Source organism: Cervus canadensis, chromosome 2, assembly GCF_019320065.1.
Source record: "Cervus canadensis isolate Bull #8, Minnesota chromosome 2, ASM1932006v1, whole genome shotgun sequence".
NCBI classification, from domain to species: Eukaryota; Metazoa; Chordata; class Mammalia; order Artiodactyla; family Cervidae; genus Cervus; species Cervus canadensis.
Genome location: NC_057387.1, coordinates 84,157,480 through 84,172,815, shown reverse-complemented (window position 1 = coordinate 84,172,815; position 15,336 = coordinate 84,157,480). Strand labels below are relative to the sequence as shown.

Sequence of the window (15,336 nt, the reverse complement as noted above, 5' to 3'; positions counted from 1 at the left end):
AACATAGGTTCTGGGGTCCCTGGGCTTTGGTTCAACCTCTGTTCTGCCTCTTCCTCACACTGTGAGCTCCCCAAGCCTCAGTTTCCTCATCTGAACACTTGGGATCATAATACAATGAGAGTCATCCTAGAGTTTACTGGGAGTATCAAATAACATAGTAAATGTTCAATAAATGTGAAGTATAATAATGATGATGATTCTAGTGGCGATGAGACTCATCAGGTAGAAGAGAGTTGTGGCCATTCCAGCCAGAGGGGGGGAAAAATATGCCTAGAGGCCAAATGAGAAAGTACAGGCTCTTTGCAAAAAGAAATCTATACTTCTTCAATCTAAAGTATTCCAAAGACAAACGCGTTTTTCATGTTTCATAGGATGGCAAAATGAATAAATAGCTTACTATTTAGAACCTATTTAAGATCCCTGGTGTGAATATTCATAAGCCTTACTGTAGAAAAACAAATGTGATTGATTATGGGTGCTATCCTAGATCTCGCTAACATTGGTATGTAATATACTGTATGGAAGTGGAAGTGAAGTCAGTCAGTCGTGTCCGACTCTTTGTGACCCCATGGGCTGTAGCCCAACAGGCTCCTCTGTCCATGGGATTTTTCCAGGCAAGAGTACTGGAGTGGGTTAGTGGGTTGCCATTGCCGTCTCCAGAGGATCTTCCCAACCCAGGGATCGAACCCGGGTCTCCCGCATTGTAAGCAGACGCTTTACCATCTGAGCCACAGGGAAGTCCAATATACTGTATACATAGAGTAAAAACTTTAATTTTAGCCCCATGGAATTCACAAAAGGATATGGGATGTACCTATTATTAGAATACAGGATGAAAAGTCAGGAATAGCAGGGGATGAGGCCAGGGGTGGGCAGGGCTCAAGTCACACATGATCCGCTATGACCTGCTAGGATTCAGGAGACTCACTGAGAGATTTTAACTGGGAGAGTGAAACCATCAGACTTGATATTCAGGACCATCTCCACTGTGAGTCTGTCAAAGTAGGTCCATGCAGACTAGGGCCTTGCATAACACAGAAGAATGAGTACATGTGTTAATATAACTGGCCATTCTCTCCATGGGCTCCCTCTTTTTCATGAATCATATCCCTAATTCCAGAGAACACCAGCCCTGACTTTCAAGATCATAGCTAGTCTTTGAATTAAGAGTTACATGGAAGCCTGAGGAACGTTCAGTAGATTGTAACAGGCAGGCAGATGGCAGGTAGGTAAGCGAGGGTGGCCCCGAGACTCGTCTACATCAAGCAGCTCCTGGATGGCTGACCAATTACTCACAGACACCCTCCACTTAAACATCCCCTCAACCAGCAGAATCAAGGCTGTCTCTGCCTGGCTCTACACAAGGCTGAAATCAATGACACAAGGCCCAAACACAAATCTGGCAATTGGATGATATGGCCACTTTTCAATCAGTTTTATGCTTTTGCTTATGGTCTGCTTCAAGGTATAATTCAGTGAAATAAATCAGTTCTCACATGGATGGAATCTTGTGACTGAATGTAGCAATGCTGCTGTAATAAGTGGGAAGGATCAGGTCATCAAGGAAAGAACCTGTTGTCTTCTTGAAGACCAGAGAGCTGACATGCTGGATCTTTCTTCTTTCGCCATGGAGCCTGTCAACCCATCGAAGAAAAGGACACCAAACTGGCATGGCATGGTTTGTTCTTCAGAAAACCTGGATGGTTGCTACCCAGTATATTTCTGTTTGTCCTTCTATCAATCCAGTATTTACGAGACCCATACCACATGTCAGGTGCTATCCTAAGTGCAAGCAGAAATGGAAATTTACTTTTCTGTGTTATCTTTCTGTTACCTCTGTAAGTAATAAAGACCACATGCTGGTATCGTTCCATAGTATAACCTGAAATATGGGCACTAAATCTTTCTCTTTCTCAAACATCACTGAACTCAGGTTCTCTAGAGTTCTGAAAAATACATGCAGGGGTGAGTTTTATGCTATGTGAATTATCTTTCAGTAAAAAGTTAAAAAATAATACATCATAGCACTGCAGTAACTTTCACCTCCTTGAGATTTAAGACTTTCATTCTTTTTAAACTGAATATATCCCAAATCTATAAGAACATGGCCAAATTCTCCACTGGGTTTTCACACTGAACCTCTGTTTTTTTTTTTCCTGCTGGCAGTAGGGCCACTGATGTTCATTAGGAAGGGACTTTCAACCTCAACCCTTGAGCACTGATTGCTCAAAAAATTTCTCATGTTTTTCTGGGACCTTTGTTCTCTTACATGTCATTTCTCCTGGTGTTCTCACACTGGTAAAACGGAAGAAGAGAAACTACACTAAACTTCTGATGGCTTTGAAGGTCAAAAAATAGGAAAATTTAATTAAGGTGTAAAAAGAGGTCATTGGAGCACGCATACACAAAGAGAGTGGGAGATGGGGATGAAAAATAAGGGGGAAGCGGGACTTCCCTGGTGGTCCAGTGGCTAAGACTTCATGCTCCCAATGCAGGGGGCCTGGGTTCAATCCCTGGCCAGGGAACTACAGCCCACAAGCTGTAGCTAAGAAATGGCACAGCCAAATAAATAAATAAAGATGAAAAATATATATATTAAAAAAAAAAAAAAACAGAAAACAATAAGGCAGAAGCAACCAGGCAGAAGTTCTGAAGCCCCAGAATGTATGTAGAAGTGGAGGAGTCGCTGTGTATTGAGAACCACAGCACAGCAGCTGACGCTTAGTGAGGGCTCTGTCCTGGCTGCCTCAGACGCCTTTACATCCTCACGCATTTGCTGGAAGGGCACTAACACTGCCATCGCTGCTAGGTCACCCTCAGCAACCATAGTGTCAGAGTCACCCTTACAGCAGATGAGTGGTAAACAGAAAAAGGGGGAATAAAAATCAATGTGGTTTTCATTTCATGCTCTTCCAAACAAATACAAAAACATCTCCGTGATTTGAGAAGTTAGTCACATGTCTTCAAATTGCCTAATTCGGTACTTGACCACAGAGCAGCGGGGAAACAGGGAAGATGATAAATAAGAAGTCTCATAGATACATGCCCAGGGGACAATGGTGACAAGTGATGCTGCTTATTCTTATTGTTATCGTTAGTCTGGGGGCCCCCTGAAGGGCAGTGATTTGAGAGACTGGGAAGGAGGGAAAATGAGACCATTGTGGTTGAACTGCACCCAGGCCTCACTGTGTAGTTATCACCAGACTTTGAAAAAGATCTGCCTTGTAATCACTTCACCCCCCTTCCCACAAAACACCCATGTGCACAACCAACCATCCCATGGCCCCTGTCTCATTGTTCTGCGAAGAGTTAACAATGTGAGCTCTGGAATTAAACTACCTGGGTTAGAAACTTCTCCAGGACTTACTAGCTATGGATTTGGATAAGTATTCTACCTCTCTGAGACCCAGGTTCAGTCCCTATAAAATGGGAGGATAACATTGGTAACTGCATAAGGTTATTATGAGAGTTAGATACAATAATAGATGCACATTTTTTACCCCATGATAAGCATGCAGTAAATATTAGCTGCTATTGTTACTGCTGCTAATTTCGATTCTTCCCTCTGCTTCAACCATTCTTCCAGGCGAGCTGCCGTCTTTTGTGGAAAACTGGGCTCACGCCAGCTGACACGCTCTCATTTGTTCTGACCTCATGAAAGGTCTTGTGTTACCTGGCTTTGCTGTGTTCCTGGTGGGCCTCCAGAAACATGGGACCAGACGGCCCTGCCCAGCTTTTACGGGAGCGGAATGGCTGGATCACACAGTAGATGTGAGAGTCTCTTATAGGAAACTGCTCAACTATTTTCCCAAGTGGTTGTGCCATTTCACATACCCGGCAGGAGCCTGTGAGGGTTCCCGTTCCACATGCTCATCAAACTTCAGTCCTTCTGACAAACATGTCGTGGGTCTCACTGTGGTTTGAATTTGCATTTCCCTTGTAAGGAACCATGTATGGCACCCTCTGTCCCTCAGTTTGGGCCTGGGTAGAGTACCACACTGCTATAATCATCACCCAAATGGCACAGCTCCAACGACGTGGCCTGGCCTGAGGGGGGTTTCTCTGGTTAGCGCTCAGGACTCTAGGACTCCTGAGCCCTCGTTTCCCAACAGAACAGAGATCAGGCTGCAGATCCACTCTTGGCCAAAGTGCACCCTGAAGAGCTGCTGGGAAGGGACCCTGTTCTCTTCCAGGGACCTATAATGGATGGGAATGGAGAGCTCTGGAGGACTGTGAGGTGGAGGAAGGAAGAGCAGGTGCGGCTGGCTTGTGCCTCGCAGGCCCTGCTGAAGTAAAGCTGCTTAGTGAGGCTCTCACTTCCTAGAGAGGCCAAATGAACTCCCAGGTATGACCGGCAAGGTGAGGGATGGGGTGGGGAGACAGACTGACAGTGCCCTGGATGTGGGGGGGCTTCTACCAGTTGGTCAGCCCCCCCAACCCCCATTCAGCAGAAACAGATGATGAAAGATGGCCCTACTGCAGTGGGAAGGTGTGAAAAGAGACTTAGGAAAATTCAAGCACTTGCACGCTTGTCAGTAAGGGAAGTGGTGGTGGCGGGGGTGGGGAGCAATCCAGCCATGTAGTCACTAAGCATTTGTGAATATTATACCCCAGCTCTAAACTGGACAGGATGGGATGAGAGGGGCAACAGAGACATGGACCCACTAGTGTGGACCTGATAAGCAAGTCAGCTTCCTCTGAGATATGAGCTGGTACTACTAAAGAAAGTCTTGTCCAACTCTTTGTGACCCCATGGACTGTAGCCCACCAAGCTCCTCTGTCCACGGAATTCTCCAGGCAAGAATGCTGGAGTGGGTTGCCATTCCCTTCCCCGGGGGATCTTCCTGACCCAGGGACTGAACCTGTCTTCTGCACTGCAGGCAGATTCTTCACTGTCTGAGCCACCAGGGAAGCTGCACCATTAAAACACAAATAAGCACACCTGGTAATCATGAGTGGGGAGGGAGAATGGGAGGAGGAGACAGGGAGTTTGGGATCGACGTGTATACACTGTTATATTTTAAATGGATAACCAACAGGGACCTACTGTGTAGTAAATGAAACTCTGCTCAATGTTATATGACAGCCTGGATGGGAGGGGAGTCTGGGGGAGAATGGATACATGTATGTGTGTGGCTGAGTTGCTCTGCAGTATACTTGAAATTATCACAACGCTGTTAATCAACTATATTCTAATATAAGATAAAAAGTTTAAGAAAATACAAATAACCATACCTATCAGTCTGTGCTACAGACCAAAAGAACAGAACAGTAAGATATGTCAGACTACCTAGAGAATTTACTTGGGTTAGAAGGAAGGATGTGACAACTGGTATTTATTGAGCACCTACCAAGTACTATTCTTTAAATTAAGGCTAAAACATTTTTAGAGATACTGTGCCTGGGATATAGAAAGCACTATATAAGTTCCTATAGGCAGTATTACTATTGTTCTTATTTTCTGGCATTCTTTACTTTTTTTTAAAGATTTATTTAACTATAATTGGTATTAAGTTGCACATATTTAAAATATCTGGTTTGATAAATTTTGACATAGCAGACAACCACCAATGAAGATATTATTATAATCAAGGTAAGTATATCCATCACCCCCAAAAGTTTCCTTGTGCCCATCTATAATCTTACCCTCCTGGTCCTCATTCTGCCCACTGCCCCACTGTAGGCAATCACTGATCTGCTTTCTGTCATTATATATTAGACATATATATATATAAAAAATGCATTTCCTAATAATTTTTAATAAATGGAATTACATATAGTTTATACTCTTTCTGTTTGGCTTCTCTCACTTAGCACAATTAATTAATTTTGAGATGAATCCATGTTGCATCTTATATTAATAACTCATGCCCTTTTATTGCTTAGCGGTATTCCATTCTAACAATGGACCAATAGTTTTTCTATTCACTGTTGACAGATGTGTGGGTTGTTTCCAGTTTGGGGCTACTACAAATGAAACTACTATGAACATTCCTGCCTGAGTTTCTGTAGAGACATAATGCTTTTATGAGTGGAACAGTAGAATCACACAGTAGGTGTACGCTGCCTTTGTAAGAAAGTGCTAAACTATTTTCCAAAGTGGTTGCACCATTTCACATTCCCCTCAGCAGTAAGTTCTGGTTTCCTGCATCTTCATCACAGTGTCAGCCATCCTAACAAGTATGTAGTGGATCTCACGGTGGTTTGAATGGGCATTTCCCTGGTGACTAATGACATTGAGCATCTTCCCAGGTATTTGTCATTCAAATCTTTGATTTAGATGTCTGCAACAACACTGGCCCATATTTCAATCGAGTCTGCTCTCCCTCTCCCCTGGGTAATTGAGAGAAGCTATGGACCCAAAAGGGAAGAGCAAGGACTCTGGGCTCAGTCCCCTAGAGGGGGGTCAGTCCCCACTTCCTGCACAAGGTGTGACCCACTTAACTGCTCTTTACCTCCATATCCTTACTTGTGAAATGGGGAGAGTAAAGGTGCCCAGCTCATAGGACTGTTGAGCTGATGACAAGACATATAGGATTTAGCACAGTGCCTGGTACACTGTAGGTGCTCAAGAGATGGCAGCAGCAAATGCTATTGCCTGTCTTCTGCTAATGACTGAGGCTGGACCAGGGATGCTGAATTTTATCCATTCAGCGCAGTGTAGAACTGTCCTGCCTCAAATGCCAGGAGAAGCACTACGCTGAATTTTCTGATTGCATGAGCTGTCTTACTGCTCACAGAACCATGCCAAACCCCTCCCTGCCAGTCAGTGCCTAGCATACAGTCTGTTTTCCAAACATGTCGTTGAGGGGACTAGGGTGAGCCTTGGTATGGAGAGACCAACTCCTGAGAACACTGGTCCGAAAGGCTGACAACTGCAGGTCCTAGTGAATCACGCACAGGAACCTGGCTCCTTCCCTGGGAGTTGTGACCGTGGACCTATCTGTGCCTATGGACTCCCTTCCCTCTCCACCTCTCTACCGACCTCTGCAGATGCCACCTGCTAAAGAAACTAAGGCAGAGAAACCTGCCCACTGTTTCTTAGCTGTGACATTCTCCTTTCCTACAGCGCTATCCCAGGGGGTCTGCAATACCTACAAACCATCCAGGAGCAGAGGAACTCAGTGGTAGGTGCTGTAGACACGAAAGACAAAGATAAAGAGTAGGAGCATGAGACTAGGGGAGGATCTGGTGCCTGAAACTGAGTAGGAACAGCATCCCCATGCAGTGGGGAAACTACAATCCTGTAAGTACCACATGCTACAGGAAAGCTTCCCTGTCTACTGAAGACTTTACTGGTCCCATTCTCCATGTGAAAGTGAAAGTGTTGGTCACTCAGTGGTGTTCAAGTCTTTGCAACCCCATGGACCATTGTCCGCCAGATTCCTCTGTCCCTGGGATTTCCTAGGCAAGAATACTGGAGTGGGTAGCCATTTCCTTCTCCTGGAGGTCTTACCGACCCAGGGATTGAACCCCAGCCTCCTGCATTGCAGGCAGATTCTTTACTGTCTGAGCCATCAGGGAAGCCTCCGCTTCTCCATATTCCAGTCTTAAATTTACCATCAGAATTACCACTCAGAGCTGTGGTCATCTTCTCCTTGTTTGTCTCTGTCCATAAAGGCAGGCATTACACTTTATTTTATTTATCTTAATACCCTTAGTACTTAGCCAGGCAAATACAAGAAAATATTTTGGTAATGAGTGAATGATTTAATAAATATTTTCTAATGAACTTTTAATTTTAGAACAGCTTAGATTACAGAAGAGTTGGGAATATAGTACAGGGTTCCATAGATCTGACACCTAGTTTTGTCTATCATTAATATCTTATATTAAGCTAATATGTCACAATTAAAAAATGATGATGAAATATTATCATTGACTTAAGACTTTACTTGATTCAGATTTCCTTAGTTTTTATCTAACATCTTCTTCTGTTTTAGGATCCCATCCAGGGTGCCACACTACATTCAGTTGTTACATCTCTTTAGACTCCTCTTGACTGTGATAATTTCTCAGACTTTCCCTGTTTTTTTATGACCTGGATGGTGTTGGTCAGGTATTTTGTAGCATGTCTCTCAAATGGAATTTGTCTGATGTTTTTCTTATGATTAGTTAGACTGTGGTTATGGGTTTGGGGGAGGAAGATAACAGAGATAAAGTGCCATTCTCATCACATCATGGCAATAGTACATACTATCAACATTACTTATCACTGTTGGTGCTGACCTTGATCACCTGGCTAAAGTTAGCAGGTCAGATTTCTCCATTGTAAAATTACTTTTTCCCCCCGCTTTTTGTACTGTCCAAGGAAGTCACCATGTGTAGCTCATGCTTTAAGAGTAGGAAGTTATGCTCCACCTCCTTGGGGTGGGAGTATATCTATATAAATTATTTGGAATTCTCCTGCCTGAGAGATTTGTCTCTTCTATTTACTTATTTATATCAGCATGGGCTCATACTCATAATATTTATGTGGCACTTTGGGTTATAGTCCAATACACTTTATTTTTATCTCCAGGCAAGAATACTAGAGTGGGTTGCCATTCCCTTCTCCAGGGGATCTTCCTGATATAGGGATCTAACCAATTGAACCATGGTTTCCTGCATTGCAGGCAGATTCTTTACCATCTCAGCCACCAAGAAGGCCCCCTCAAATTGTTACAATATTTGCTTTTTTAAACATTTCTTTATTTTCTGGTGCTACTACAAGATACTCTAGGATCATCTTGTCTATTTCCTGCCTCAGTCCTCAGTTCAGTTCAGTTCAGTCGCTTAGTCGTGTCTGACTCTTTGCAACCCCATGGACGGCAGCACGCCAGGCCTCCCTGTCCATCACCGACTTCCAGAATTTACTCAAATTCCTGTCCATTGAGTTGGTGATGCCATCCAACCATCTCATCTTCTGTTGTCCTCTTCTCCTCCTGCCCTCAATCTTTCCCAGAATCAGGGTCTTTTCAAATGAGTCAGTTCTTCGCATCAGGTGGCCAAAGTATTGGAGTTTCGGCTTCAACATCAGTCCTTCCAATGAACACTCAGGACTGATCTCCTTTAGGATGGACTGGTTGGATCTCCTTGAAGTCCAAGGGACTCTCAAGAGTCTTCTCCAACACCCAGTTCAAAAGCATCAATTCTTTTGCGCTCAACTTTCTTTATAGTCCAACTCTCACATCCATGCATGACTACTGGAAAAACCATAGCCTTGACTAGATGGACCTTTGCTGGCAAAGTAATGTCTCTGCTTTTTGATACGCTGTCTAGGTTGGTCATAACTTTCCTTCTAAGGTATAAGTGTCTTTTACCTTCATGGTTGCAGTCACCATCTGCAGTGATTTTGGAGCCCCCAAAAATAAAGTCACTGTTTCCCCATCTATTTGCCATGAAGTGATGGGACTGGATGCCATGATCTTAGTTTTCTGAATGTTGAGCTTTACACCAACTTTTTCACTCTCCTCTTTCACTTTCATCAAGAAGCTCTTTAGTTCTTCTTCACTTTATGCCATAAGGGTGGTGTCATCTGCTATCTGAGGTCCTAGAATCAACCATTTCTCCAAGAAACCCTGATACTTTTTATTGGAGAATGGTATTAGAAATGAAGATATAGGCACCAGGAGTGCTTGTAGCAACTAGCTGCTAGGGTGTCCTTGTTTCAAGGCCCCCTCCACTATCACAGCCAGAAAATACATGTAGGTTTACTAAACTGAATACCTACATATATATATATATATATGAGATCTACAATAAACCCAACATGAGTTTATCTAGATGTTTTTAATTTGAATCCATTGTCACACGGATCATTCTAGCATTGCTGCTGTTGCCATTCAGTCGCTAAGTTGTGTCTTACTCTGCAACCCTAAGAACTGCAGCATGCCAGGCTTCCATGTCCTTAACTAACTCCAGGAGTTTGTTCAAACTCATGTCCATTGAGTCAGTGATGCCATCCAACCATCTCATCCTCTGTTACCCCCTTCTCCTCCTGCCTTCAATCTTTCCCAGAATCAGGATATTTTCCAATGAGTTGGCTCTTAAATCACTTTTAATAATAGTGCCATATTTGGTATATGGTGCTAGGAACAGTGCCAAACTGCTTATAAAGATTACCTCACTTAATCCTCAAAACAATGTTATATAAATACTATTGCCCACATATAACAGACGAAGTCACAGAGGTACTAAAAGATGAAGTATCTTACCGAAGTGAGTGGTAAAGTCAGTGTAAGAGCCTGCCTTTGAAATTACACCCACTATGTGATAGCTAATCACCAGGTCTACATTCACCTAAAATGAGAAAACTTCAGTTCTGAGTGATTTAAGATGCAGATGTTAATTCCTAGCTCTCACCAACCATTGTTCTGCTCAAACCTTACCTCTTCAATGCTTCCCCACCCCCCGCCCCAGGGTCCTCTCCCCATCTGTCATGCTGACTGAAGACAAGTTGCCAAAGTTATGACCTGACTTGACAGCTCGAGAAAAGGGGTGCTGGAGCGATGGCAGGGATCAGCTCCATCTGACCCCATGACTTTTCAACCTCTGGCTCACCCCTGCTGCGTATGATCTTGGGTTTTGGTGACTTGGTAGTAATTAACTCTGAACAAGCAGCTCTGCTTTCATGCAGTTAAAAAAAGAACAGTATTCTTTTTCCTTGTTAATTAAATCATCTACAAGGAAGATAAATGTGCAGCCCACACTTGTATCTTCTAAAATATCAAAGGCCTGATTAGTAAGGCTTATGTTCAACCTCGGGCTTTTTCTCTAGATTCCTGGAAGTAACAGGGACGTGAAGAAAGGCAACTCTAAAGGACTTGTTACTTGGACATTCCTTCATTCACTCACTCTGGGTGAGCTAGAAAGAGGCAACCTGGATCAAACGCAGAATATTCCTGGGAGTTTTGCCCCAATCAAAATTAGAATTAGAAACATCAGCGGTGAGCAGACAGGAAGAAAGAGAATCCTCCAGACCAAGTTGGAGACCACTTTTTGAAAAGCCCACAGACCCCTCTAGTCCCTGTGTTCTGTTTGCAGAATTTTTCCTGACAGTTGGTGGTTTTATTTGCCAGAACCACAACAAAGAGGGTCCTTGAGCTTCCTGGAGAGTGTTTCCTCAGACCTGCACCTCTCCGAGACCTCACAAAGGTGTCATTGTGGCTGGCTCGCTGGGCGCCCAGCACCTGAGCCAGATCAAAGGCATTTTCCGATGCCAGCATGACCACAGTCTCACCCTCACCACATAACATTAAAGCTGATGATTAATCCCCTTGGCCCAGGAGGTCCCTTCCCACTCCCAAGTACAAAGCGGGGTGGGGGTGGGGACTTTATTTCCAGCACAACATGACCATAATAAACCAGCATTTTATGGCCCTCATTCATTGCAACCAACTGCAGCTGCCCATCAAACTTGTTAAAGTCCAAACAGTTGCTTCATGTGAGCCTTTTATATCACTAGGGAAGTGTAATAAGAATCCCCACCATTTCTGAGTGTCTATTATGCAAGGGGGATGTATGTACATAACTCATGCTATCCAGCAGCCCTTTAAGATAGGCATCCTCACCCCCAGTGTGATGATCAAGAATCTGAGGCTCAGAGAACTTCAGTAGCTCACCTCAGGTCATAGGGTCAAAAACGTGCATGAGCAGATGTCCAAACCTACACCCGTCTGACTCTGAAGCCCAAGCTTGCTCCACTCCAGTGTAATTGTTCACAGCACAGGAAGGCACTGAGAGGGATGTTCTTGGGACTCAGACAGAGCTGGACCTGCGCTCTCAGCTCCAGCTTAACAGTTTTGTGACCTTGGGAAAAATGTCTGGTCTTTCTTAGGCTTTAGTTGCTTAATTTGTAAAACAGATGGTATACAACAAGCCAGCAGCGTTTTCATGAAATTAAGACATGGGGATGTCACAGACTCATGTTTGAATGGATTTGCTGTTGCTCACAAATCCAAACCGAGTGGGGTAAAAGTATCTGATACTTAGACTTTACAGGAGAAACCAAGTTAGACGGGTCCCTGTGAAAATGGGAGGTGATTTAAACAGGCTTAAAACAGTGTTCAGTGAAGACAAGCTAGCGAGTGTAGACTCAGAGAGCGGGAGATGAGGGCTGAGTGTCCTGGTGGGCACCTCCTGCCCTCCTGCTCACGGTGGCCTTAGGCCTCCGTATATTTGTCCCTTCAGCGACAGTCAAGCCTTACAATAGGGCTGCTGAGGGGAAGACAGAGGCCAGGACTGTTCAAGAAGTTCCATTTAAAAGTGTGTCCACAGAAACAAGCAGAAGGAAATTTTTTTTGAGGAGGTTTAAGAAGTCCAGTGTAGTGTCCCCTTAGGAAGCTGTTTCTAAGCCTGGACCCTTCCCAGGCAGGCACTGTATTCTTTCTGCCCAGCACACCTGTGCTAGTGATGGGGAGCTAGCCCTGGCAAAGTGCTTACTTTCTCTGACGCACACCTCGATTCATCCTCACCGTACTATGAGACATATACTACAACTCTCACATCTCACAGATGAGGAATCTGGGGTCCAGAGAGGCTAAGTGCCTTGTCTAAGGGCCCACCGTTAGGAAGTGGAGGAACTGGGATTGGAAACCAGTCAGGGGGCCCCATCATCTTTATGAAAAGTGTGAGAAAAGTGTGAGAACCCCTGACACCATGTCTGGTGCATACTAGATACTCAGCATCTCAAGTTCAACCTGAATCTACACTGAGGGGCCTTGTACCATAGTACCTGTTATCCATTCTATCTCGCCAATGGGAGGACTCATATCATGCCTATGTCCCCAGGGTTTAGCACAAGAGCAGAGGATCAATGAATAAGTAAATGTATCGATATTTGCTCAACTAAAATATTCCATGGTATAAGAGGCTCACTGGTCCCAACAGTAACTAAACAGTTTCTCAGGGCCCATGAGTCCCTCCTCTGTGGTAGGGTTTCTGCCCTGGACTGTATCCCAGATCCCCCTCTAACCCACACTCCTGTCCCCAGGCCTTCCTCCTCCTCTCCCACTCTCCCCTCGATTTTACTCTTCTGGGAAAAATCCAAGGATCGTCCATCTAACTTTAACAGAGTAATGACTTTTAAATAAAAATATGGTAGAAATGGGTACTTATCGAAATGGAATGCTTTCAGACTCAGGCATTTAAAGAAGATATAAATTTTAGGGCAGGCACTAAATTTTAACTGTAATCTTGGAGAAAGCCTTTCTACTAATTCATGGAGAAAAATTAACAGAGTGAAAATTGCTTATCAGTGTGCTTTTGAAGTCATGATATGCAGCCTAATTCTATACATCATCAGACCGCTCCCAGGGAGATGGATTTATATTGACTGAGGGAGAGCCTGGCCGCCAAGGAAAACAGACACCTCTGTGCAGGGAGGACTTGGCTACCCATTAGGGACAGATTGTCTGGGAGGGAGGCATTGCCATCTCTGGATCCGATTTCACTCCTCGCTCCTCAGCTCTCTGGCCAGGGTGATGTGAAAGGTGGGTTCACGCCTTTATACACTTTTAAAAAAGTGTAAAAAGATCTGGCAAATCAAAGCAAGGCTATTGGAAGGAGGGCTGTGCTTTCCACTCGACACGGCACAGGGGACAGAAAGGGAAGCTGCTGAGGGGTCCCAGGGGCCAGCAGCTCAGATGTCCTGCCTGGCTGGCCTGTCCACCCCAGAGTGTGGCCGCCCCGCCCTCACCCGCTCGGCAGACTCACGCCCATGTGACAAGAAGATGTTCCACAGATGACAGCCAGCCGTGACGTCACCGGCTGTCCCTCACAGGCGAGGCCGTGCCCCTTCACATCTGCTCCAATCACTCCTGTGAGAAAACACAACGGAATCCTCTTAAAAAAGAAAGAAAGAAAGCTAGAACATACCCAAGACACTCTTTTATTTATTTATTTTTTAACACCAAACAACGCTCAGAAGGCATTCCATGTGTAGGCCAGTTTCGACTAGAAACACAAAAGAGCGTACCAGCCTGCCAAGGGGAACTAAGAGGCCTCTTCTATTTTTGCTTTTCTCTCTGGTCAGTGTATGGCTTCCAGGTGGCGCTAGTGGTCAAGAACCTGCCAGTCAAAGCAGGCGATGTAACAGAACTGGGTTGGGTTTGATCTCTGGGTTGGGAAGATCCCCGGGAGGAGGGCATGGCAAACCACTCCAGGATTCTTGTCTGAAGAATCCCATGGATAAGAGTCTGGAGGGCTACAATCCACAGGGTTGCAGAGAGTCGGACATGAACTGAAGCGACTTAGCACACACCTAGCACACGCAGTGTGTGGTCTCGAACACTGGAATAATAATAGTGACTCTAACTAGAATAATAGAAGCGATGGTCATCAGTGATTTTTGCTCCCAAACTACTAGGCACTGTGCTGAATAGTTACAAGTATAGTCTCATTTTATATGAAGCCTGTCAAGTTGATGCTATTAACACCACACATTAGTGAAAGAGGGAAGGCCTGTGTATGGGTGAAGTGACCTGTCCAAGATCACATTGCTAATAAGAAACAGGGCTGAAGGGAACCTAGTTTAACCCATCACACTTCAATCTCAAAGAAGGCAATGGAGTCATTTGATGATGGAACCTTCTCAGCATCTCTGGGTCACCATTCTTAGTGCTACTCTTTCCAGAACTCTCAGTGTAAAGGGCAGAGTGACTGACAGTCAGTTTCTGTTGAAAGAACGCCAGGTGGCAGAGAGTTTCCCATACATGGTATAAGTTCAGGGGCTCCTCCACACGGACTGTGTTCCTGATACTTACTGGGCAAGTGAAGTTACAAATGCAAAGGGGGAGTTAGACTGTTTAGAGCCTTGAGTCATCTATCATTCATTCAAATACTCAATGAGCACCTTCAAGACATAATAAAACATACTGGGTTTTATATGTGGGAGATGCAAACACGGAAACATTCCCAGTGAGGAGACAGGCAGGAAGTGGTAAGCATCAGGGCAAAGCACAGAGGCCGGGATCCAGGAGAAGACAGCTCCTTCCCGTCTCATGGACTCCAGGCCACGCTGCCCCACTCTTCGTCTCTAATCCTCAGTGCTCCTTCTCACCTCCAGACCTCTGCATTCACTCTGCCCTCTGCCTGAGATGCCATTCCCCAACCTCTTTGCCAGGTGAACTCCAATTCCTTCCTAACTCAAATGTTATTTCCTCAGAAGGCTTCCCTGCTCCTCCAGGCAAAATGCGGCTCCCTAGTCAAGGTTCTCACACCTTCTTGGACTTCCCTAACACACAAGACACTGGTAATTTACAGAATTACTGCACCCCATCTGTCTCTCTTGCAATCATAAAAGCTGCTGGAAGCTGGCACTGCCTTGCATGCATGCTTAGACCCCCAGCACTGACC

At 44.7% G+C, this 15,336-nt stretch overlaps 1 protein-coding gene across 10 annotated transcripts in view; it reads right to left on the bottom strand.

Moving 5' to 3' along the window:
• Positions 1-15,336, bottom strand: part of FGGY (FGGY carbohydrate kinase domain containing) — a 483,924-nt gene that overhangs the window by 185,187 nt on the left and 283,401 nt on the right. For all 10 annotated transcript variants that reach the window (XM_043461161.1, XM_043461164.1, XM_043461163.1 and 7 more), the window contains one exon: positions 13,696-13,799. In XM_043461161.1, coding sequence (XP_043317096.1) covers positions 13,696-13,799 — 104 coding nt within the window. The remainder of the gene's footprint in view (positions 1-13,695; positions 13,800-15,336) is intronic.